The sequence below is a fragment of the Delphinus delphis genome, chromosome 19, assembly GCF_949987515.2.
Source record: "Delphinus delphis chromosome 19, mDelDel1.2, whole genome shotgun sequence".
Taxonomy (NCBI): Eukaryota; Metazoa; Chordata; class Mammalia; order Artiodactyla; family Delphinidae; genus Delphinus; species Delphinus delphis.
The window spans coordinates 1,450,333-1,474,075 of NC_082701.1; the positions used below are offsets into that span (position 1 = coordinate 1,450,333).

At 38.0% G+C, this 23,743-nt stretch overlaps 1 protein-coding gene across 10 annotated transcripts in view; it reads left to right on the forward strand.

Annotated features, from left to right (window-relative positions):
- The window catches only part of CEP112 (centrosomal protein 112), a 418,686-nt gene that overhangs the window by 41,410 nt on the left and 353,533 nt on the right, over positions 1-23,743 (forward strand). For 5 of the 10 annotated variants that reach the window (XM_059998183.1, XM_059998182.1, XM_059998189.1 and 2 more), the window contains exons 6-8: positions 1,845-1,943; positions 12,574-12,621; positions 12,877-12,957. In XM_059998183.1, coding sequence (XP_059854166.1) covers positions 1,845-1,943; positions 12,574-12,621; positions 12,877-12,957 — 228 coding nt within the window. Of the gene's footprint in view, positions 1-1,844; positions 1,944-12,573; positions 12,626-12,876; positions 12,958-23,743 lie in introns of those variants that run through there. The other 5 variants (XM_059998186.1, XM_059998187.1, XM_059998188.1 and 2 more) reach the window with 5 other exon arrangements.

Here is a 23,743-nt window from a genome sequence, read left to right on the forward strand (position 1 = left end):
GCAAGGGACCAACAGTAGAGGCAATAATGAATTTTAATATAGTGTATATAATAAACCCAACATTTTGTTCAGTAGAAATCTGGAGATTCAGTAAAATATGAAGAACATTGTTTTTTCTTTCAAATTTTGAATTTTATTTTATTTATCTTTTTATACAGCAGGTTCTTATTAGTCATCAGTTTTATACACATCAGTGTATACATGTCAATCCCAATCGCCCAATTCAGCACACCACCATCCCCACCCCACCGCGGCTTTCCCCCCTTGGTGTCCATACGTTTGTTCTCTACATCTGTGTCTGAAGAACATTTTAATGTATTTTTCATCACTTAAGATAATTTAAATGACCATAGATAAATAGATTTATTTGTTAGTAGTGAGGTTTTCTAAAAGCATGAAAATGCTATACCAAGAATTTAAATTTAAATAAAATATTTTGGCTGTACTGTAGGATGTACATTATTATTTTCCACAGACTTACTTTTTAAGTTTGTAGGGCTTTCAGGTCATTGTCCATTCCTGGGTACAGATCTTTGGCTGTCCTCAGTTAATTATAATTTTAATCTGGTTTGATAAGTTTATAATATAAATTATATGGGAGGGAAAAGAGCATGGAATTTTATTTTATTTTTTTATAAATTTATTTATTTTTACTTATTTATTTTTGTGTGTTGGGTCTTTGTTGCTGCGCCCGGGCTTACTCTAGTTGCGGTGAGCGGGGGCTACTCTTCGTTGCGGTGCGCAGGCTTCTCATTGTGGTGGCTTCTCTTGTTGCAGAGCACGGGCTCTAGGTGCGCAGGCTCAGTAGTTGTGGCTCGCAGGCTCTAGAGCGCAGGCTCAGTAGTTGTGGCGTACGGGCTTAGTTGCTCCGCGACATGTGGGATCTTCCTGGACCAGGGCTCGAACCCGTGTCACCTGCATTGGCAGGCAGATTCTTAACCACTGCACCACCAGGGAAGTCCCTTAATTTTTTTAAGAAGTAAAGAATTACTTTTTCATAATAAATAATTATGTTTTCATGATGTGAATCCAAAGCTTATTTCTCTTTATGTACAGTGTATGAATGAGAATTAATTTAAGAACAAAAAGCTTCTTGGACAGCAATACAAACTTCCCTGTTAACTAATTTTTTTTTTTTTTTTCTTTTTTGCGGTATGCGGGCCTCTCACTGTTGTGGCCTCTCCCGTTGCGGAGCACAGGCTCCGGACGCGCAGGCTCAGCGGCCATGGCTCACGGGCCCAGCCGCTCTGCGGCATGTGGAATCTTCCCGGACCAGGGTATGAACCCGCGTCCCCTGCATCAGCAGGCAGACCCTCAACCACTGCGCCACCAGGGAAGCCCTGTTAACTAATTTTAATGAGAGTAAATAATCATTTTTTCAAGTGTTTCCTTACCCCCCTTTAAAGTTACTGTGGTATACCACAATTAAAACTTCTTGTGAAAGAACTTAAAGAGAAGGGTCTGGATTATTTTTTAAAATATTCTTTTGATTTTTTTTTTCTGAAATCTAGTTGCTGTGTGAATATATTGTGAAGGCCTCTCATAGCCTTAAGCAGCTGTAATAAACAGTCATTACTTAGAATTGAGAACTAACTCCGTTGTAACATAATCCTTTCCTCTGAGGGTAGTATAGCATTACTAAAAAAGGCACACAAAACTCTTATTACTCTGAATGACATATATTTTGTCCTGTTTTCTCCCTCCCTCCCTCCCTCCCTCCCCTCTGCCCTTCTTTCCTTCCTTCTCTCACTCCCTTCTTTCCCTCCTTCCTTTCCACTTTTGTTTCTTCCCTCCATCCTGTCTTTTTTTTCATCTTGCTTTTCTTTTTCTCTTTTGTACTTTAGGAAATTCATTCGAGGAAATCTGCTCTTTCTTTGGATGACAGTGACATCGAAGCTCGCCTTAATAGTTGGAATCTTGGGGTAAAAAAGTATTTGTTTCATGTATGTATGTTGATGTGGCAGAATCATGTTGTATTTGGAAAACATCTTCACTAATTTAATTCTAAACAATGACTATTACTGGCTGTTAGACATTTAGTACTGTGTGAGCACTGGGAAGGACTTGGGGAACAGGAAAGAGAAATAACATTCCAAAGAAGCGTGAATGGTCCCTGCCCTCTACAAGCTGACTTTCTTGTTGGTGAAATAAGAGATATACACATGAAACAGTTAAATAAACTTTAAGATAGTGTATGGTCAAACTATATAACCAAAGTGAGTTATCTAGAAAGTAGAATCCTGAGGCGGAGGAGAGAGGAGGAGGACTTGGAGAAGCAAGGTCAGCTGGGTTAGAAACATTCTCCAGGCGGCCTCAGGATGAGCCGCCATCGTGGACGGCGGTTTTCATGTTCAGAGGCCAGCTGTGAACGTTTCTGGGTGGGTAGGGAGGAGGGGGCAGGAACTAGAGGCAGAAAGAGGCGTGAAGAAAGGTGTGGCCGTGACCGGGACTCAGTTATGGTTAGAGAGCAGTGCCATCACGTTGGGCTGCATTGGAGCTTTGAATACTAAACTGAGAAGTTTAGCTTTTAAATTTTAGGCAGTAGTGAGATTAATTTTTTTTCCCCTCCACATTCCACTTTACATATATGCTGTTTAAATGCTTTCAGGAAGTGAAAAGGTATTTGATCAATTTTTTTAATCCCACTTTATTATTAAAATAATTTGTAACTTGAAAAATTTGAAAAACACATAAAGTCAGATGAATAAAATTTGTATTAACATTTTGTTAAATATATCTTTCCCTCATTTTTTTCTGTGTGTATTTATAAAATTAAGATTTAAACAAAATTGGGGTCATATTATAATTACTATTTTATTATGTGCTGTTTTAAGTTTGGTATAAGTTAATAATAGTTTTATTAGCATGAATATTAATGGTAGCACTAATTTTTCTTTTGAGTAGATAGTTCATAACCTATTTAAACATTCTGACATTTTTGGGCATGTAGGTTGCTCCCAGTTTATTGCTAATATAAGTAATACTGCAATAAAATTCCATAAAAGAGTCCTTTTATACCTACTTGGTTGCTTTCTTAGGTTATGTTAGGTCTTGGTACATTGCCCTCCAGAAGGTGTATACCAATTTGTTCTCCAACCAGAAGTATATAGGACTGTCTATTTCTTACTTCTTCACTGACATCAGGTGTTGTTAGTTTTTTAAAAAAACCTAAAACCCTTCCTACTAACAATGTTCTTTTTTAAAAATAAATTTATTTATTTATTTTTGGCTGTGTTGGGTCTTTGTTGCTGCGCGCGGGCTTTCTGTAGTTGGGGCGAGCGGGTCTACTCTTCATTGCGGTGCGCAGGCTTCTCATTGCAGTGGCTTCTCTTGTTGGGAGCACAGGCTCTAGGCGCACGGGCTTCAGTAGTTGTGGCACATGGGCTCAGTAGTTGTGGTTCACGGGCTTCAGTAGTTGTGGCAGGTGGGCTCAGTAGTTGTGGCTCGCGGGCTCTAGAGCACAGGCTCAGTTGTTGTGGCACACAGGCTTACTTGCTCCGCAGCATGTGGGATCTTCCCAGACCAGGGCCCAAACCCGTGTCCCCTGCATTGGCAGGTGGATTCTTAACCCCTGCACCACCAGGGAAATCCCATATAAATACCAATCTTTAATGAAGGCAGTGCTTTAGGACATGTGACTAGGTGGTATTAAGAAGGTCACAGTGGGTGTGCATAGACACGGAGAAAGGGAGCCAACCCTCATTTAGGTGTCTGCGGTGGACTCCACGGTGGTGTAATGTCTGTGAAGACGGAAAGGATAGGAAAGAGACACATTTCAAAGAGAATAAAGAATGCTTAGTGGCTGATTGGTGGGCTGAATAGGAGGGTGCCTGAAGGTTTGGTTGCAGGAAAATGGGAAGGTTGTGTCTCTGTCAGTTAATTGATTGTCTGATGGGGGAAGCATTTCAGGGATTTCAACGTGTTATTCTAGACTGGTAGGGTTAAGAGAGGTGGTAAGATTAATTGGGGAGTTCAAGGTTTTCAGCTCCATGAGTGAGTCTCCAGGGCTGGCGTCTTGTTTTGCAGCCGCACTGCTGTAGGTGGTGGCTGTATCCAGGGTCTGGGACAGATCTAGTCTTCAGAGACTTCAGAGTGAGGGGGCTGGCAGCGCAGTGGCCACAGTTAGAGGGGAGGGGACCCGGAAGGATTTAAAGCAGTGTGAATCTCCATGGCATTTGGGGAGTATGCTAATGAAAGAGAAGAAAGAATTGATAGTGAGAGGGCAATAAGAAGACCGTTTTCACATTTGAAGGGGTAGGGGAGCTGCCACTGGAGGGGAGTGCTGAGTTACTGGTGTGGGAGAGGAGCACAGGAAATCCCTCAGAAGGACCCATTCTGTTTGCCAGAAAGCAGTATCAAAGTGAAAAATAAAATTCTGGGCTGTCCTTTGAAAATTGCCTTTGCCCTTAGCCATTTGAAACGTCTGCTGTACCTTTCTTAGCACATAGTACATAGAGTACTTTTCACAATTATTTAACTGTTCAGAGGATTAAAATTTTCATTCATATAAAAAATTAAGATAAAACATCTAAAATATTTTGAGGTAATGCCCTAAAACTAGGACTGCCTGGGGTTTTGTTTCACATTTTTATTGTTCAAAGAATGCACTAACAGTGTAAAATATGAAAGTCTTGCGTTTTTATATATTTATAACGCATCTGCATTAATCAGGTTGAACTGTATCTCTTGATCACAGTAGAATAATTTAAATACCCAGTGTATTCAAAAGCTTCGATTTTGCTTTGATTTTAGTTTTGTATGGGAATGTGCAATGCACTTCTGTTTCTTTCTTCCTCTGATCGGTTTATAGCTAGTGAATTTTGTGCTCTGTACTAAGGGCACATGTTTTATGTTGCTGGCTTGCCTGTCAGCACCTACTTTCTGATTCATTAGATGTTCTAGATTTTTAATTTTCTAGTTATTGTTGAAAAAATATATTTCTCCCCCAATTATATTCTTTCTTTTCCTAGGAGTGTGTTAATACTTTCCCTAGGAATGCATAATTCAAGTAGGAATTTACTTGGTAAAGCTAGCAATTAAATAATACAATTCCTCCTGTATTATTTTTTAAATTACTCTTTAACCTTTTTAACCTTTAGCTTTTGGGAAGCTTTCTTGCTTTGTTAACGTATATTTCATGCATGACTGTCTTTATGTAAAATTTTTTTCTTTTTTCATGAGCACGGCTGTGGGACCCGGAAGGGGAGGGCTCTCCCAGGCCTTCCATCGGGTCACCAGCCCCCCACCAGTTCCCACCTGGGACCTAGGTGCTGACTGAGAGCCTCGCTCCCATCAGGAGCGAACAAACAATGGGGACGCTTTAGGTGACGCCCTTAAGTCAGGTCTCTTCAGAATTTGTGCAGGAGATCTCCCAGGACAGGCAGTGGAGGAAATGGGACCCGGCGGAGGATGGAGTGGGGGAGGTCAGCGGGAGTGAGGCCCCCCGATCCCGCGGGGAGCTCCCGGGGGTGGACAGCACCCCTACCCTAGTCCGGCGGCCCCACTGAGGGCAGAGCCCATGGGGGAGAACTTCCTGTCCAGGGCTGGGGGGCACCGGCAAGCCCTTGGCAGCTGGAGACGCCCCCGAGCACCCCCTGTAAGGAGTGAGGGACCCCTGGCTGTCTTCCCTGTGGTCGCCCTGCCGGGGCCTGTCCAGAACTGTGCTCAGTCACCGGGCATAGCTGTCCCCCCGGCTGAGTGGACGCGTGGGCGAGTCCAGGTGAGAGGAGCGCCCACGCTGCCGAGCCTCGGAGTCCTGGGCTAAATAAAGTGCGCTAGTTGGAAGCCAAGGAGCGCAAAGCTAATGGATACGGTAGATGCTGCCGAACGGTTTTGTAAAGTGACTGTGCCGGTCTGCACCGTCATCGGGGTGCGGCGTGGGCCGGTTCCTGCCCCTCTACTTTCCCTTCCATACTTGGTGGTGTCAGTTAGTTTTTCTTTTAATTATAAAACTTAGCCGTTCTTGACAGTGGTTAGTGACTTTGGGAAGTGTGCTTTTCATATGTATTTTCCTGAGGACTGATAGAGTTAGATGCCGTTCAGTATGTTGGCTGACAGTTCCGGTAGCCTCTCAGAGTTAAGTGCTTACTGACGACTTTTCCAGTTTTCCTGTTGGGTTGTCTGCCTTTTTCTTCTGAATATGTAAGAGCTTTGTATCTGTTCTGGATGACTACTTTTGGAATATAGTATTGTAAATATTTCCTTCCACTTCGTTGCTTTCCTTCATTCTCTTACTGGTGTCTTTGATGAACAGAAATTTTAAATTTTAATGCTGTTCATCTTCACATTTTCATCTCATGAAAAAATGCTTTTTCTGTCCTGTTTAAGGTCTTTGACTATCTTGAGTTCCTGACGACGTTCTATGTTTTCTTCTAACAACTCTATTGTTTCACTCTTTCTATTTAGATTTACATGCCATCTGGGGCCGATTGTAGTATATGTTGTAAGATAGGAAGTTAAGATTTGTTTTCGTCCCTTATAAGTATCCAGGTGACACTTGCATTTATTGCAAAGACTATTCTTTTCCTGCTGCGCTGCAGTGTTACTCGTCTCATAAATCAGGTGACAGTACATGTGTGTTACCATTCTGTTCCTTTGGCTTATTTGCTTTTCCTTGTGGCAATGATTGATGTCTATATCTGTATTTCATTTGTGCTCATTAAATGTTTGTTGAAACGTGAGTAAACCAACAAATGAACCTTCATTTGTAGTATTTTTTTCTGTGGAAAACATTTTTCAAGTTCTAAAATATTGACTTAAAAACATTATTTTGGAGCATAATTGATTTGACATTGATAACTGAATTTATTTTATGCTATAGAAAGAGTTTTGGCAGTTCTTCTGACAGATGCTGTGACTTAAAAACGCTTATTCTAGTTGTGCTGCTAGTAATATATTGCCTGAGAATGTCCTTTCCTCCAAGACAGCTAAAATATCAGATAAAGTGTCTTTCTATATTTCTGGAACCTTGGAGCATCTCTATTTGATCAACATTAGTTAGTCTATAAGGAGGTCAGTTTGACCAAGTCCTGAATAATCTCTTCAAGAAACAAACTGACAGAACTCTTTGTAACCGAAAAATTAGGCTAAAAAACTTAACAAAATAAAATGTTAAAAGCCAGTTTTCAGTAGAGAGCATTCAGATATCTGTATTTATGTCTAGTTTAAATTATTATTTATTTTATTATTGTGACTATTTTTCAAACAAGAAATGTTTTGTCACGTGATTTATTCATGCTATTGGAACTAAATTATTTTTGGCTTTTGCTTTCTGTATAATATTTTGTTAGACTTTAATATTTCACATAAGTTCTTTTTATCTTCCATTTTGGACATTTCTTATTGTGGTATTCTTTCTTGAGGTGTTATGAGAGAACAAGAAGTCTTCTAAAATAGCATGAAGAAAGTGAATGTTAAGACTACAGATTGCTGCAAGTCCATGATACTTGTGGGTTACAAAGTGGGAACATTTAACTTCAAAGCACGTCTGGCTGCTGTTATAAAATCAGAAAACAGACTGCTTATTTCCCTCAAATAGACTAAAGAACATGCTCTGCTATGAATAGTTCTCATTACATTTTAGAAGTGGGCATGAGACAAACACAATGTATTGTAAATGAACAACAACAACAGGAGACTTATGCTTGTTTACAGTGTTCATTCTTGCTTTTAAATATTACAATAGATTTTTTTTTTGGTCAACTTGAGAGAGGAAATTTATGATAACAGGATGACTCCTTAATTTCTGTATTTAATGGCTTTTAAAGGTGAAGAGGATGAAATAGTTATTTCTGCATACTTGAGATGCTACATTGTAATTAGCTAAACCAATATTTTGTGCCCTGCTTACAAATGTAGAGCCGGGTAAAAATAAGCCACAGATGGTTTTCTTGGCTTTTGGTTTTAAATTTTAAGCTTAATTAGAGCTTGAGCATCTTTGGGAATTCTCTGTTTCCCTCTTCCTTTATTTTCCCCCTTATATTTAATTCTGCTTTATGAATTAGGGTTTTATATGCATGTGTCTTTGAAGGACTTACTTTCTATGCTGGTTTTCTCCATTCCAAAAATAGAGAATGGTTACTTACTTTTCATATATATACCTTCAGACAATAAATATTTATTGAGTGTACTTTGCTGCCTGCTGGAAATTTGCTGCCTCTGTTTTTCAAAAAGTTGTGTATATGTATAGTACAGTGTTACTTACTAAAGACTATGCATCTTTCTCTGGTATGATATTTAAGTAGATTTTACTATTATCTTTACTTAATAAATGTTTCCCAAAGTAAATGCACTAATTCATACACCCAACAGTAGTGCTCCACATCTGGAACACTTTTATTGTCAAATTTTTAATGTATGCCAATCTAGTGGCTGTAAGACACCATCTCTTTGTGGTATTACTTTACATTTTTCATATTTCTCAACAGATTGAGCATATTTTCATGTTTATGTTATTCAGATTTCCTCATCAGTGAAATGTGTCTCAAGTTTTTCCCATTTTTTTTTCAAATGGGCTGTTGTTCTTTCTTTTATTTTAAAGAACTTCTTTACACATTGTGTAGACTAATTATTTGTGCAAATATCTCCATCCAGTTTACGGCTTGCCTTTTCAATTTATTTATAATATTTTTTTGAGAGAGAAGTTCTTACTTAAAGTGGTCAAATTTATTATTTCTTTTTTGTTTATGCTTTTTTAATGTGTTGTTTAAAGAAATTTTCTCTACTCCAAGGCCATGAAGTCATTCTTCTCAGTTGTCTTCTGAAAGTTTTTATAGTTCTGCTTTTAATTATAAGTATTTAATCCTTTGGGAATTTATTATACAGGGTGTGAGGAAGGGATCTGCTCTTATTTTCTTCCTCTTATTGAACACATCCTTATTTTCTCAATAATTTGCAGTGCTATATCTTTCATGAATCATATTCTTATATATATTTGAGTTTCTGGTACTTTCCAGTTAGTTCCTTTGAGTTATTTTCATTACTATAGTTTTATTATGTCTTGTAAGACAACCCACCTTGTTTTTTTTCCTTCAGGCACGTCTTGGCTATCCTTGTCCCTTTATTTATTTATATACATTTTATAATGAGCTTATTAAATTTTCCAAAACTCCTATTGAGATTTTGGTTTGGATAAATTTAGTCACTAGATCTAGTTAAGGGGAATTGACATTTTTATGATATTGAGGCTATCCAAAAACATGGTTTCACACTCTTTTTATTTCAGTCTTAATGTCTTTCAGAAAAAGCTAAATTATTTTCTCCATAAAGGGTTTATGAATGTTTTCTTAGATTTACTTTTAGGAGTTATATATTGTTTTATGATTATAAATTATGTCTTTGTAAAATCGTCTTTTTTCCTAGATGATTTTTGCTAATTTATAGAAATGCAGCTGACTTTTACATATTGGCATCCGGCAGCTTTGCCAAGCTCTTATTTGGTCAGCCTCTACTTAACATCTTTCTATTTTTTGTCTTTATCTGTTGTGTTCTTTATGAACTTCCTGAAATTATTTAAAAGTTGTACTTGAATATATATTGTTCTAGTGGTCGTGGAATGTAAATATCATCAAATATTGACCTGCAGGAGAGTGGCCTACCTTAAGTGGACTGTCCAAAAAGCCTGATGAATCAGAGCACTGCAGACAGGGGAGGGCAAAAGGGGGGCTGTATGACAGTTTTCTTCTGTTTCATGGATTTTTAAAAAAGTGATTCCTTCTGCTGACAGGTTTTGATTTTGATGTTCTATTTTTTTATAGTAAGCTTTTATGGACATCGGATTCTTTTTTCTGTTCATGATTATTTCTGTTAGGTTTTTCTGAACAAGCAATAGCCAGCGAGCGTATGAGAGTGGTGGCTTGGGTAGCGTACTTTATTTATTTCTTAGTTCAGGGAGGCTCCCTTCTCCTGCTCCACTGAACTGCAATACCTTTAGTAGATGGTGCCTTCTGTGGCTGTCATTTTGGCCTGTCTTCAGATTCCTTGATTTCTTCTTGTTTCCGTAGGGCCCCTTTCCGTAGCCCCTTTTTCTTTTTTCCTCACGGACAGCCTTCCTTCCAGGGCCCTCCCTCTACTGCAGAAGTGCTCGCTTCCTAAGACCGCCTTCTCTGGCCCACACCCCGTGACCCTCTTTGACTCCTCTGTCTCCAGCACTCTCATCTCTCAGGCTTTTTGTCTGACCCACTTAAGCCACTTTCCTTCTACAGGTCAATATTGGATGACATTTATGTCCCACCACTAGTAGGACCCTCAGGACTTGCTTTTTTTCCATGTTATCACTCAGGTTTGGCTTAGGATCTAATTCTGCTGATTTGTGATCTTTCTTTGGCCACTTGTATGTTATTTGAATTTTTTGTAATCTCTTTCTCCTTGTTGTGATGTAGGCATGGGTGATGGGTATTAATAAAAATAAATGCTCTCTTTGTTCGTCTGTATGGATTTTTGGAGGATGGGGAGAGAAATTTAAATTCAGGCAGTTGCCATTACTTTATGGGAACCAGCCTGTAGGTGAAAGAAATTATTTTGTAAATTTCTTCTAATCTAGGTGCAGAAATATAGTTATTCTTCAGATCCTATCTGTCACTATAGAGGCTTAAAATTTTTTTTTTGAATTTTATTGAAGTATAGTTGATTTACAATGTTGTGTTAATTTCTGCTATACAGCAAAGTGACTCAGTTATACATATATATATTCTTTTTCATATTCTTTTCCATTGTGGTTTATTAAAGGATACTGAATATAGTTCCCTGTGCTATACAGTAGTACCCTGTTGTTTATCCATCCTATATTAAATTTTTTTTTTTTTTTTTTTTTTTTTTTTAATGGTACGTGAGCCTCTCACTGTTGTGGCCTCTCCTGTCGCGGAGCACAGGCTCCGGACGCGCAGGCTCAGTGGCCATGGCTCACGGGCGTAGCCGCTCCGCGGCACGTTGGATCTTCCCGGACCGGGGCACGAACCCATGTCGCCTGCATCGGCAGGTGGACTCTCGACCACTGCGCCACCAGAGAAGCCCTATTAAAATATTTTTTGATTAAGTTCTATTTTTAATTTCATTGCTGCTATATTCTTTGATTAATTGATTCTTTACCCCGAACTTTATTGTCAAATTGGGTATGGAGTGTTCATCTTCCATGATTATTAATTATAATACACCATTTGAGAAGCTTTTTGAAAACACAGTGGGATTTTGGAGGAGTGGAACCCAGTAATATATGTTTGAAAAAGTTTGTCAGTTGATGCTAATGGTTTACTTCAGGGTAAGAACCACTATCCTAGGTTGAAGTCATAATTAGTGTTACATTCATATTCTTGTACATTTTGAGGTTATCCATGTAGCAAATTGTGAGTTTATGATGTTAAGAGATTGGAATTCCATGATAATGATTTTTAATTATCACTTCATTTGTGGATCAAATAGTTGAGATAACAATCAGTGTTTCTAATTGATCATATAGTACATTAATTCAATAAATATTTCATTGAAAGCCTGCTACATGCTAAGTATTATGCTAGGTTCCAGGAATACACAATTGAGAAGTCATCATCCTTGCACTCACTGAGCTTAAAGACAGATATGGAGACATACTGATTAAACACGTAAATATAACAGAAGAGCCATGAGAGACACACAGCGTACTTCAGGAGATGATAAGAGGGTGGGATCAGGTGCAGTTTGCCCTTTCCTTCCTTCTTTTCTTTCTTCTTTCCTTGTTTCTTCTCTTCCTTCCTTCCTCCCTCCCTTCCTTTATTCCTTCTTACTGAATATTTGTGAGACACCCACTACCTACTGTGTCCTGTGGTGGATGTTGGGATAGGTGTGTTACAAGACAGGCATAGTCTGTTTTCAGAGTCCACAATTTTTGCAGAAGATAGATGTTAGCTCACAAAAAGAAGATGAACCTCCAGGGTACTGCTGCAGTAGTAGGAAGTTAACTAAATTTCCTGGTGGAGACATTCCTGAACTGAGAGTCTGGAATAAGTTAACCACATGAGAATGATTTCACAGGTTGCAAAGGCTCAGATACGGGAGAGAGTGTAGTGCTTTCAAGGTAAAGCAAGTTGTTCGGTGCCCTTGGAACATAGGGTATATTGGGGGATAGAAAGGTAGATATAGGAGGAATCCCAAAGGAATTTTGTATTCCGGTTCTTATTATGAAGGTAAAGTTAAGGATTCATACATCAAATCTTCCTGGGAGTGTAGCGATTAAATTGGGACTCGAAGGATGATAGGAGGGTACTTATAGGGGTTAGAAGGGTAGACAGAGGTAGAGAGGCACAGGAAGACCTACCATATTCTGGTGATGTAGGTCATTCAGCGTCCTGGGGGATGAAATGTGAGGTGAGGAGAAGTGGGGATGAGGCTGGGTGGTTAGGCTGTGAGAGGGTCATGCAGGTGCATTTATGGCACGAAGGAGTTAATGCTTTATATTTTATTTGTTCATGGGGCACTAAAAATATATTATGCAATACCCATTCTAAGAAACATACTAAATATTAAGACATATGGGAAACATTTTCATTATAGTTTAATTAAAACTCAAATATTAATGTCTTTATTTTATTTAAAAATTTTCAGATAGAAAATCCTCGGTACCTGAGACAGAAGCCTATCCCAGTTACTTTGGTAGGTGAGAAATGCATTGAACTTTTCCTACGGTTAGATATTTTAAAAGAAAATAATCCTCAAGATATTTAGAGAAAATAATGCAAGTCCACGTTATGAAGCATAATAGTCCTATTAATCCTATCGCTTGGAAGTGAATAAATCACTATTTTTCTCCAATATTGGTATTATTTTGGCATGAACTTCAGCCAATTTAGAGTTTACTTTTTGATAAACCAGGACTGAAAAAGTATTGAATGACTCTTTCTCATTCAGCAGATGACTCCCAAATTCAGCCTGAGAAAATCCAGCAGTCTCCAGGAGGATCAGTTACTGTCTCGAATGCATGGGAAGGAGGTAGGATCGAGATATTTCTGATGTATCTAGTTTATTAAACAATTTTTGTATTTTGTGTAGTGTGAATTTTCTGGTTAGAATAAGGTTGCACGGTAGGAAGAGGTTGTCATTGGTACGGATATAAAATACTGATGCAGGTAAGGCAGGGTTGTCTTCAACTTTGTGTTGCCCGTCTTCCGTTTTGTGTGTCCTGGCCCCAGGCCTGCTGGACAGATTGTGCTGAGGGGCTCTCTCCTGACTATCAGTTCCTGATTATCAGGGCCTGGGGGGGATGGCAGGTTTTAGAAGCAGTATCTTTGACCTCAGTGAATCCCTTCATTCTCTCTTTATCTCAGCTTCCTCATAATGTATCTTTCTAATTTCACTATTTTTACTGTTTCTACTATTTTAAATTGATCTGCTAAATTCAGCTATGCCAGAGCTGCTATAGGACACAATGTACTATCTTTCTTTGATCATTTGAAAATAGAATTATTAAAGAGGCAGTGGTGTTTATTGGTTAAGAGTAAAGGCTGTGGAGTCAAGAATATGTGGATATAAATCCTCCTTACCAGCTATGTGAAAATGGGCAGATACTTACCTCCCTGAGTCTCAGTTTCTTCATCTTACTTGGGAGGTGTCTGCTTTACAGGATTAGTAGGAAGATTTTGTAGTCTTTGGGTACCTGTGTACTCCACATGTATAATAGTAGTCATTAATTTGCTTTATTATTTTCTTTTAAAAACTTTTATTCTGGAAAATTTAAAAATCATCATTATTATTATTTTTTTGCTTATGACACCAATGAAACACTGGTCATCTATGTGGTACGATGAAAGAGAATTAGATTAGGAACCTGAAAAATTATGTTCTTTTTTTTTTTTTTTTGCGGTACGCGGGCTTCTCACTGTTGTGGCCTCTCCCGAGGCTCCGGATGTGCAGGCTCAGCGGCCATGGCTCACGGGCCCAGCCGCTCCGCGGCACGTGGGATCCTCCCGGACCGGGGAACGAACCCGTGTCCCCTGCATCGGCAGGCGGACTCCCAACCACTGTGCCACCAGGGAAGCCCCTGAAGAATTATGTTCTTAATCTGCCTTAACCATTTTCTAGTTATATGACCCAGGGAAGTCAAGAATATTAGTTTAATTTTTGTTTAAACAGGGTTGTTACGAAGTCAAATGAGAACAGTGAATATGTATGTAACTTGTAAATGGTAATGCACTATTTAAATGGGCAAATTGTGAAAAATACTGTTGGACTTAGATTAATGGTTCTAATTAATTTATTTCAATAATTTTATCTTTCATTTTAATGGGAGGCTTCTAAGAATTTCTGAAATTTAATTTCAATTTGGGTATTTTCAACATGATAGAGTTTTCTTACCATCCTATTTATAAAATATCACAGAAGACAATGATATTTTTCTTAGATATTCCAAACAATATCATGAGCGTATAAGTTTATTTTTGTCGATAACAGAGGAGGAAGCGCTCTTTTTTCTTTTAAATTTCTTTTTTTAAAAAAGTATTCATGTATTTTAATTAATTGGTATTGGAGTATAGTTGCCTTACAGTGTTGTGTTAGTTTCTGCTGTACAGCAAAGTGAATCAGCTATATGTATACATATATCCCTTCTTGTTTAGATTTCCTTCCCATTCAGGTCACCACAGAGCACTGAGTAGAGTTCCCTGTGCTATAGGGTAGGTTCTCGTCAGTTATCTAGTTTATATGTAGTAGAGTATATGTGTCAATCCCAATCTCCCAATTCATTCCACGCCCCTCTTTTAAATTTCGATCTGGTGGAGTGACTGCTGCTGATCTCAGTAATATTCCGTCGTTTTATAGCTCCTATTTAAGGCATGCAGGGTTTTGTGTCTTAGTGCACTGCTAGTGTTTGAAGAACCTGTTGAAATAAAAAGAAATTACACTCTAAAAAGTGTTTTTGAGGGTAATACTTACATTCAGATGCACCTTCTTTGGAACTCTTGTTTCGAAATTGTTTCCTTTTTTTTTTTTTTTTTTTTTTTTTTGTGGTACGCGGGCCTCTCACTGCTGTGGCCTCTCCCGTTGCGGAGCACAGTCTCTGGACGCTCAGGCCCAGCGGCCATGGCTCATGGGCCCAGCCGCTCCACGGCATGTGGGATCTTCCCGGACCGGGGCACGAACCCGTGTCCCCTGCATCGACAGGCGGACTCTCAACCACTGCGCCACCAGGGAAGCCCTGAAATTCTTTCCTTTTAAAAAAATTGTCATTAATTGTTTTTACACGTCATTCTAAGCCATTACCAACTATTTTTCCTTTTCCTTTTACTGTTGAGACTGCTTACCATAGAATAAATAATTGAAAGGACCTGGTGTCTTTTTGAATTTTTTTTTTGGTGTTTCGTGAAATAATGTCCTAATTCTTTATGATGACATCTTGGGTCAGGGGTAAACATACCAAGGCTCCCCACATACGTGTTGAAAGAGAAAACATTTAAAGCTATTGTGTATTGCATTTGAGATTCATAATTTTAAATGTGAGTGGCTTTATTTTTTCCGCACCCTCATGTTTTTGTTTTTCTTTTTGGCATACTGTAAAAATATTTGTGGCATCATTGAGAAGTTTGCATGTAAACATCAACTTACACCATATCTTAAAATATATCCAGTGTATATTTTGGCTAAAATAACTCTTTGTGTAGCGACATAGTCATTTCTGACTTTTTTTTTAAACTCCTTTATTAGAGTATAATTGCTTTATAATGGTGAGTTCGTTTCTGCTTTATAACAAAGTGAATCAGCTATACGTATACATATATCCCCATATCTTCTCCCTCTTGCGTCTCCCTTCCACCCTCCCTATCCCACCCCTCTAGGTGGTCACAAAGCACCGAGCTGATCTTCCTGTGCTATGCGGTTGCTTCCCACTAGCTATCTGTTTACAGTTGGTAGTGTATATATGTCCATGGCACTCTCTCACTTCATCCCAGCTTACCCTTCCCACTCCCTGTGTCCTCAAGTCTGACTATTTTTGATGAAAGTTTTTGATCATATTTTTTTCTCCATCCTAAAATATTTAAAACTATATGCTGAGTTGCCCCAGTGTGAGAATTGTCTTAGTTTCATCTTTCTTTTAAAGTAGTATTTGTGATTATAAAATAATTTGTGGATTTTTATTAAAGAAAACTTGGAAAATATAGACGTATGTAAAGAAAGAAATAAAATCATCTGTGAAATAAAAACACTGGTAAAATGTCATTGGGTTGTCTTTTAGTCTTTTCTTTATGTATCCTGTAAACATGTTATTTTTCTTTAGAAAATTGAGATGATATCATATACATTGTTTTGTATCACTCAAGTATTTTATGCTACTAAATATTGTTCCTAAGCATTTATTTTCAATGGCTGTATTATAGTTCATATTATACAGTTATCCCCAGTTAATTTAAATTATCCCTATTGTTGGGTATTGAGGTTGAGTTTTCACTAATATAAATAATTCTGGGAAGAATGTCCTTAGATGTCTGTCTTTATAAGCATTCTAAATATTTCTGTGGGGTAATGAATTGTGTCTTACATGGTCAATTGAAATAATGGATTTTTGTAAGTTTAGTGTCATAAACAATTTAACCTCTAAAATAAAAATTAATGCTTGGAAGTGTCATGAACATTGTATGTGATTATAAGGTACAAGTAAAGGATGTATTATATGCAAAAATGAGAATGAATATAAAAAGGCAAAGATAATTAGGAGCCATTTGAAGGTAGAGGAAGGTAGCAGTTTAGATTGCCTTTGTAAATATAAGATGACTAATTATATTTTTAATACAGAACATGTATTTCTTTAAAGTTTTTTTCAGTTTCAGGAGATAGTTTTTTAATATTTTCATTTTTGAAAATAGAGAATACTAATCATTAAAAGAAAGATATGCAGACTTTAGGAAAAACATTGATTTTCCTGAATTGCATGTGTATCTCTATGCTAAACCTAATATAACTGTTAGAGATCATGGTGTTTCCCCTGTTCTGGTCACTAGAAAGATCAGAGCTTCCACAGCATATTTTCAGCAACTGTAATATTTTATGACGTGTACTTTTGCGTGCTGTCCTAAATCTTTGTCCTTAGTGGTCTCTTTCTATTTCATATTCTTTTCGATTTTTTGTCTATGTACTTTAATCTTATTATATTTGTGTATATCGATATTTGTGTAACTATCAAATTCTTTCTAGAATGGTGCATGAATAGATGGATAAACAAAAAGGTCCATTTGCAAAAAAAAGAATTAACAAAAAAGAAAATACCACCCATACCGCTTTAATATTTTTGTCTGTTTTCAAGAGATAGTTTTCTAACTTGGATTTTTCCCTAAACTTAAATGCATAGTTACATTGTGATGTGTGTAGTTATCCTTTAGAAGGATGATCTTATGTCTACTTGATTAAGTCACTTTTGTTAGACATATACTTATGGGCATGAGGATAAATGCTTTTCTGTTTTGAAATTCAGCAGGCTCTTGCATGTTCACATCAGACAACCCTGATGTGTCTTGTACATGTTCTCATCTACAAATGCTTTTGTTGTTGCTGGGTGGCATTTTAAAAATAAGAAATAGCATTGTTTCAGGTGAGTTACGTTTATTTTAAAATTAAATATTAAATGAAATAGTAATCTTCATTTCCTCAGCACCTGATCTTTTCAAGGTAATCACTGCAGAAAATTTAACATGTATTCTCTTTAAAAGTTTCCAGGAATATCTCATTTTTAAAATACCAATAAGATCCTAGCACATACTCTATATACTGTTTCATTTTGCTTTCTAAATGCTAACGTATATTCTGATGATTTTTTATATCAGTAGCATGGCATCATCTTTTTACATAGTTGCATTGTATTTTATTTTACTGATGGACCACATTTTATTAATATAGATTCCTGTTGAGGGATAGAGGTTTGTAGAGTATTTTGCTACAACAGATAGTGTTTCAAGAATATCCCTGTGTATATTTTTATGTATTGCATATTTCTTCTTATACAATAAATTCTGTGAAATTGAATTGCCCAGTAACAGGGTTGCAGGTTTAAAGTTTTGATTGACATTGACAGATTGCCCTTAAAATGAGGTTATGTCTGCCTCAGGCTGCAGGCTTGGGTGAGAGTAGGGAGTGACCGCCAGTGGGTGTGAGAGTTCCTTTTTGGAGTGATGAAAATGTCCTAAGTTAGACTGTGGTGATGTTGCATAATTCTCTGATGTATTAAAAGACATTGAATTGTATATTTTAAGTGGGTGAATGTTATAGTATGTGAATTATGTATATCTTAATAAACTATTAAAAAAGGTTAGGTCTATTTGTACTTGCACCAATACTGTATGAGAATGTCTATTTTCCCATTTCATCAACACTGAATTATAAACATTTTTGATTATCTGTGAGATGATATTTGATGCTTTGATATTTCCATTGCTTTTATGTAAGTGAGAATGAACATATTTTTTGTCTGTTTATTGTCTTTTTTTTGCGGACCTCTCACTGTTGTGGCCTCTCGCGTTGCGGAGCACAGGCTCCGGACGCACAGGCTCAGCGGCCATGGCTCACGGGCCCAGCCGCTCCATGGCATGTGGGATCTTCCCAGACTGGGGGACTGGGGCACGAACCCGCGTCCCCTGCATTGGCAGGCGGTCTCTCAACCACTGCACCACTGGGGAAGCCCTGTTTATTGTCTTTTTAATTTCACTTTTGTGAGCTGTCTTTCTTATACCTTTCCATATTTTTGTTAAAATTGTTTGTCTTCATTGTGATTCCTAAGAACAATTTATATGTTAAGGAATTCAGGTCTTTGTCATATATCTTACAAGTATTTTTCTCTGTATGTCTTTTGATTTATTTCTATTTTTTTAATGTATAGAAGTTTTCTTTTCAGTAGTTGGATCTATCAGTCTTTTCTCTATGGCTTCTGGTTTTTGTAGAATAGACTTTCTTATTCCAAGATTATGAAAAAATTTCGTGTTTTTGTCTCTTTTAAAATCTTATTTTTGTATTTAAATCTCAGATCCATTTCACAGGGTTTTACTATGAGTAGTGATGATAATCTAGGTTAATCAATTCTTAATGTTATAAAATCAAAATTTAGGAAGTTGAAATGCTTAAGTTTAAGAATGCAGTAAGTGTGGAGAGAATTGAGTGACATGAAATTATATACAGACTACAGAGTTTGTCTGTGTTTAATAAATGATGCAATTCTTTTGATGCTTTAGAGAGTCCTAAAATATTTAATTAGCCTTTGGAAATCAAACTTTATAAAACACAACTTCCATTTTTAGTTTATAACTGTGTGGAAAATACCTTAGATGTTAAATGAGTAATATTTGCAATATTATTTTATTAGAGTTGAAGAACCGTAGTAGTTTTCTTTTGATTGGTAAAAACACACCTATAAAATATTTTAAGATTAGAAGTTTTTTTCAATTTATTTGGCATTGTGGGAAGGTTCGGTGACCGTGATCCTTTATTTTAACCTTAGTCTGTCATTCACAAACATACTTGGACTTGTTTGCCTTTGTAATTGCTAACACATTTCCTGTGATATCCACATCACAGAATTGTGTGACCTTGAGCACCATCAAGCAGTGGGGTTCTTTTTTTTTAGTATTCTTAAAAAAGATTTCTGACATAGATTAAGACATTTGGAAAACTGTTGTCACTGAAAATGAAAGAAGAGACAACACAAGGGGAGATCAATTTTCAGAGCAACCGTCAGTTTTCAGAGAACAGACAGTAGAAACTGCTCTTTTTGTGAAATAAAATAGAGTATTTCCTTTGAACTTCACCTCCACCCATATTGAATGTTCCCACCCATTGCCTAAAAAGGGATATTGCTTCTTTCTTACACAGAATGCCAATTAGGCATTTTTTCCTTTTGCAAATCTGCTAGTTAAATGTAGAATTTAAATAAATCCAAGATGATGTAATCTACAGTCATTGACATAATGAGAGAATTTATATTTTAAAACATTTCTTATGAATATAGCATTCAGATACACGGAGTCTTACAAACTATAATAAATAATTATACAAAAGAGAACCATTGGAAAGTGCATGCAGGCAAGGATGAGATCATTGCCAAGACGTCAGCAGCCTGCTGTCTGACTCTTCCCCATCTTACCTCATCCATCTCCCCCAGCAGTAACTGCTATCCTGACTTCTCTGGTAATTTCCCTCCTTTGTTTTTAAGCTTGACTTTACCACCAATGCCTGCATTCTTAAAAATGAAAATATTTCTGTTTTAGTGGATTTTGACCTTCATTTAAATAAACCTAAACTTCACATATTTTTTTGCTCAATAGTGTGTGGGTGACGTTCATCCTTGTTACGCCATTTAGCTGTGGTTGGCCTCATTTGCATTACTTTCTATTCAATGAATCTTCCGCAGTCTCTTGCCATTTTGTCGATGAATCTATTCTAATTTTTGACTTTTGCAAACAATAACCCTGTGAACAATCTTGTACATGTTTCCTGACACACATGTACAAGAGTTTCTCTAGGGCAGTGGTTCTCAGCGTGTGGGCTGAGAACCCTGCGGTCCCCAATACTCTTTCATGAGGTCTATGAGGTCAAAATTATTTTTGTAATAATTTTAAAATGTTATTTATTTTTTTACTGTATTGACACTTGCATTGATGTTGCAAACACAGTGCTGGGTAAAACTGTATCCTAACCCACATCAAGGCAGTGGCACCAAATTGTACCGGTAGGCATATTCTTCACTGTCACATGCTCACAGCGAAAAAATTACCAATCTTATTTAAGAATATCCTCGATGAAGCAAGTAGAAAATCATTAATTTTATTAAATCTCGTACCTCAAACATGCATCTTCTGGATATCTGAGTGACGAAATGGAGCCATGTATAAAGAACTTACGGTTCACATCCAAGTGCATATCCACGCGCCAGAGGCAAAACGCTTGTGTGCTTTTTGTCACTTGTGAACTGCAGTAGCTGCTGTTCTCGGGGAGTATCATTTTTATTTGAAAGAATGACCGAGGGACAAAATATGGTTCTTTGGACTTGGATAGTGTCAGACATTTTCTCAAAAATGAACAAATTGAGCCTGTCACTTTAAGCAAAACAACTGACCATATTTGCTGCTGGTGATAAAATTTGACCTTTTAATACAAATTAGAATTTTGGCAACCTTGTATCAGTCACTGTGAGCTCAAGAACTTTCCAATACTAAGACCTTTCCAGTGAGATCGGTGGTGACATGAAACAGTGTGAAGTTTTTATATTAGGTAATGAAATTTTCAATATTTGGAAATCTCTGTAGCTCATTGAACTGATGTTTTCCAAATGAGTAATGGATGATGTTACAAAATCACGCATAGGCAAAAGAGCCATTCCAAGTTCAAGACAGACCAATAGAACTACTGTGACAGTGTGAAAAGCGTCATATTCTACAGTGCAAGTAACTTTAAAAACCTAGCACTTATGAGTGTTGGTTTACTTAAAAAGAATATCTACAGTTATTCAGAAAGGGTACTAAAATACTCCACTTTACAACTACGTATTTCTGTAAGGAAACATTTAAGGAAGAACTATTTTCCAGTATTACACAGGCTCTTTGAGATTGTGGAGGAGGAGGGAATACTTCTCAACTGCTTTTATTAGGCAGTCCCGACATGGTTAAAACCAAAAAGAACATTCCAAGAAAAAAATCAAATCCCCGTAAAAATAAAAAAGTAGTAACAAAGTTCATTGTCAATACACTGAGAACAGACTTTTATTTAGTAAATGATCCTGGTACAACTTTTCATTTACTTGGAAGAAAATAAAATTGGGTCCTCTCCTCTAAAAACAAAAATAAACAAAAACAAATTCTGGATGTACCTTTAACCTCTAGAGGCCCAGACAGAAAAAGCTTCAAAACAGCAAAAATCTTGACATCAGAGGATCTTTCTAACCCGAATACCTTTCCAAACCCAGAACGTATGAAAGAAATGATAGAAATATTTGACTCAAGTGAAATAAAGACTTTGTAAGGTAAAAAAATACAACAAAAGATCAATAGAAAAATAATCGATTTGGGGAAAATATTTGAGACAGACTGTGTCTTAATGTGTACAGCATACCAGGTTTTACTGATTGACAGACAGAGGCGTGGATTAAAATTGTGAAAGGGCATTTCATAGAAGACCAGATTCATAAGGCCCCAGAACATGGGAAAAGGGGCTGACACACAGTAGTTTTCAGGGAAGTGCAACTTAGAGTAGTAGTGAGATATCTCCTCTTGGTGGAAATGTGAATTTGCCTATAACAGAGGGCAAAACCTATTAAGATACAGCCACCCTTGAATCGTTGGCATGTCTTTTGAGAATCCACCCTGTAGAAATCAAAGTTCAAGTGTGTTGGACTCATATGTGAGAATGTTTTGCAGTGTTGTTTGAAGTGGAAAAAGACTGAAAATAGAGTGAATATGCATTAAGGAGGATATGGTTGAACAAATTTTGTTTTCTCCTCATTGAGGAATAGGTGGTAGCTATTTAAAAGAATGAAAAAAACTGTAGCAGGTGTTTTTAGAGTGATTTCCATGAGATATGGTTCAGAGAGAAAAGCAAGGTGTAGAAAACATGCGTTTTTTTTTTGTTTTTTTTTTGCGGTACGCGGGTCTCTCACTGTTGTGGCCTCTCCCGTTGTGGAGCACAGGCTCTGGACGTGCAGGCCAGCCACTCCATGGCATGTGGGATCTTCCCAGACCGGGACACGAACCCGTGTCCCCTTCATCGGCAGGCGGACTCTCCGCTTTCTCTTGGCTGCTGCCCCTAGAGAACTGGGGTTTGTTCCCCCACGTAGCTGACTGGCTGAGAGCGAGAATCTGAACGATTCTTCTCTAGCTAGTGGATTCCTGAGGCAGGCGCCAGGCGTCTGTTCCTCGCCGCGTCAACCAAGCTTGAGGCAGAGCGGGTGGAGGTGGTGGTGTCGGCTGTGGCCGCACGGTCACGTGGTGTTCAGGGCTGGACCTCGGAAGCTGAGGCCTGACGCGTTCCCTCGGGGAGGTGCTGTGGAAAGACGCAGCAGTGAGTTGTGTCTCCGGCATCTGCCCAGCTCTGTCATGTTGCTGTTTGAGTTCGATTCCTCTGCAGTAGACCCCCAGTGCTTCTGTTGAGGATCTTCAGGTGGATGTGGATCACCCAGCGTCCTTTCTGCTAAAATGAGGAAGGCTTATTGCGTGACTTAGAAGCCAGAGGATGGAAATGTTCAGAATTGCGTCCTTTTGCGTAGTAACCGGACAGCTCCCTCCCTGTCTGCCGCTCAGAACGTTCATTGTTTTTTCTTTCAGTTTTATTGAGATATAATTGGCACACCACGCTGTGTGAGCGTAAGGCACACAGCATAAGGATGCGCCTTTCACACACATCATGAAACGATGACCACAGCAAGCGCAGTGAACATCCGTCATCTCACAGAGACACATTAAAGAGACAGAAACACTGCTTTCCTCCTGTGGGCGTGCTTAGGGGTCAGTCTGCCAACAACCTGCAGTTAGCGCACAGCAGGGTCCATTCTGTGTGTCGTGCTGCTCACTACGTCCCTGACAGCTGTTCGTCTTGTGACTGGCGGTTTGCACCTTATGACCACCCACCTTCCTCCAGCCCTCCTTCCCCCCACCCCACCTCTGGTCACCACAAATCGGATCTCTTTTTCTATGAGTTTGTTTGTTTTTGAAGTATAATTGACCCACAGCACTATGTGGGTTCCTGGTACACAGCATAGCGATTTGATACTTACATACATTTCAAAGTCATCACCATGATAAGTCTAGTGACCATC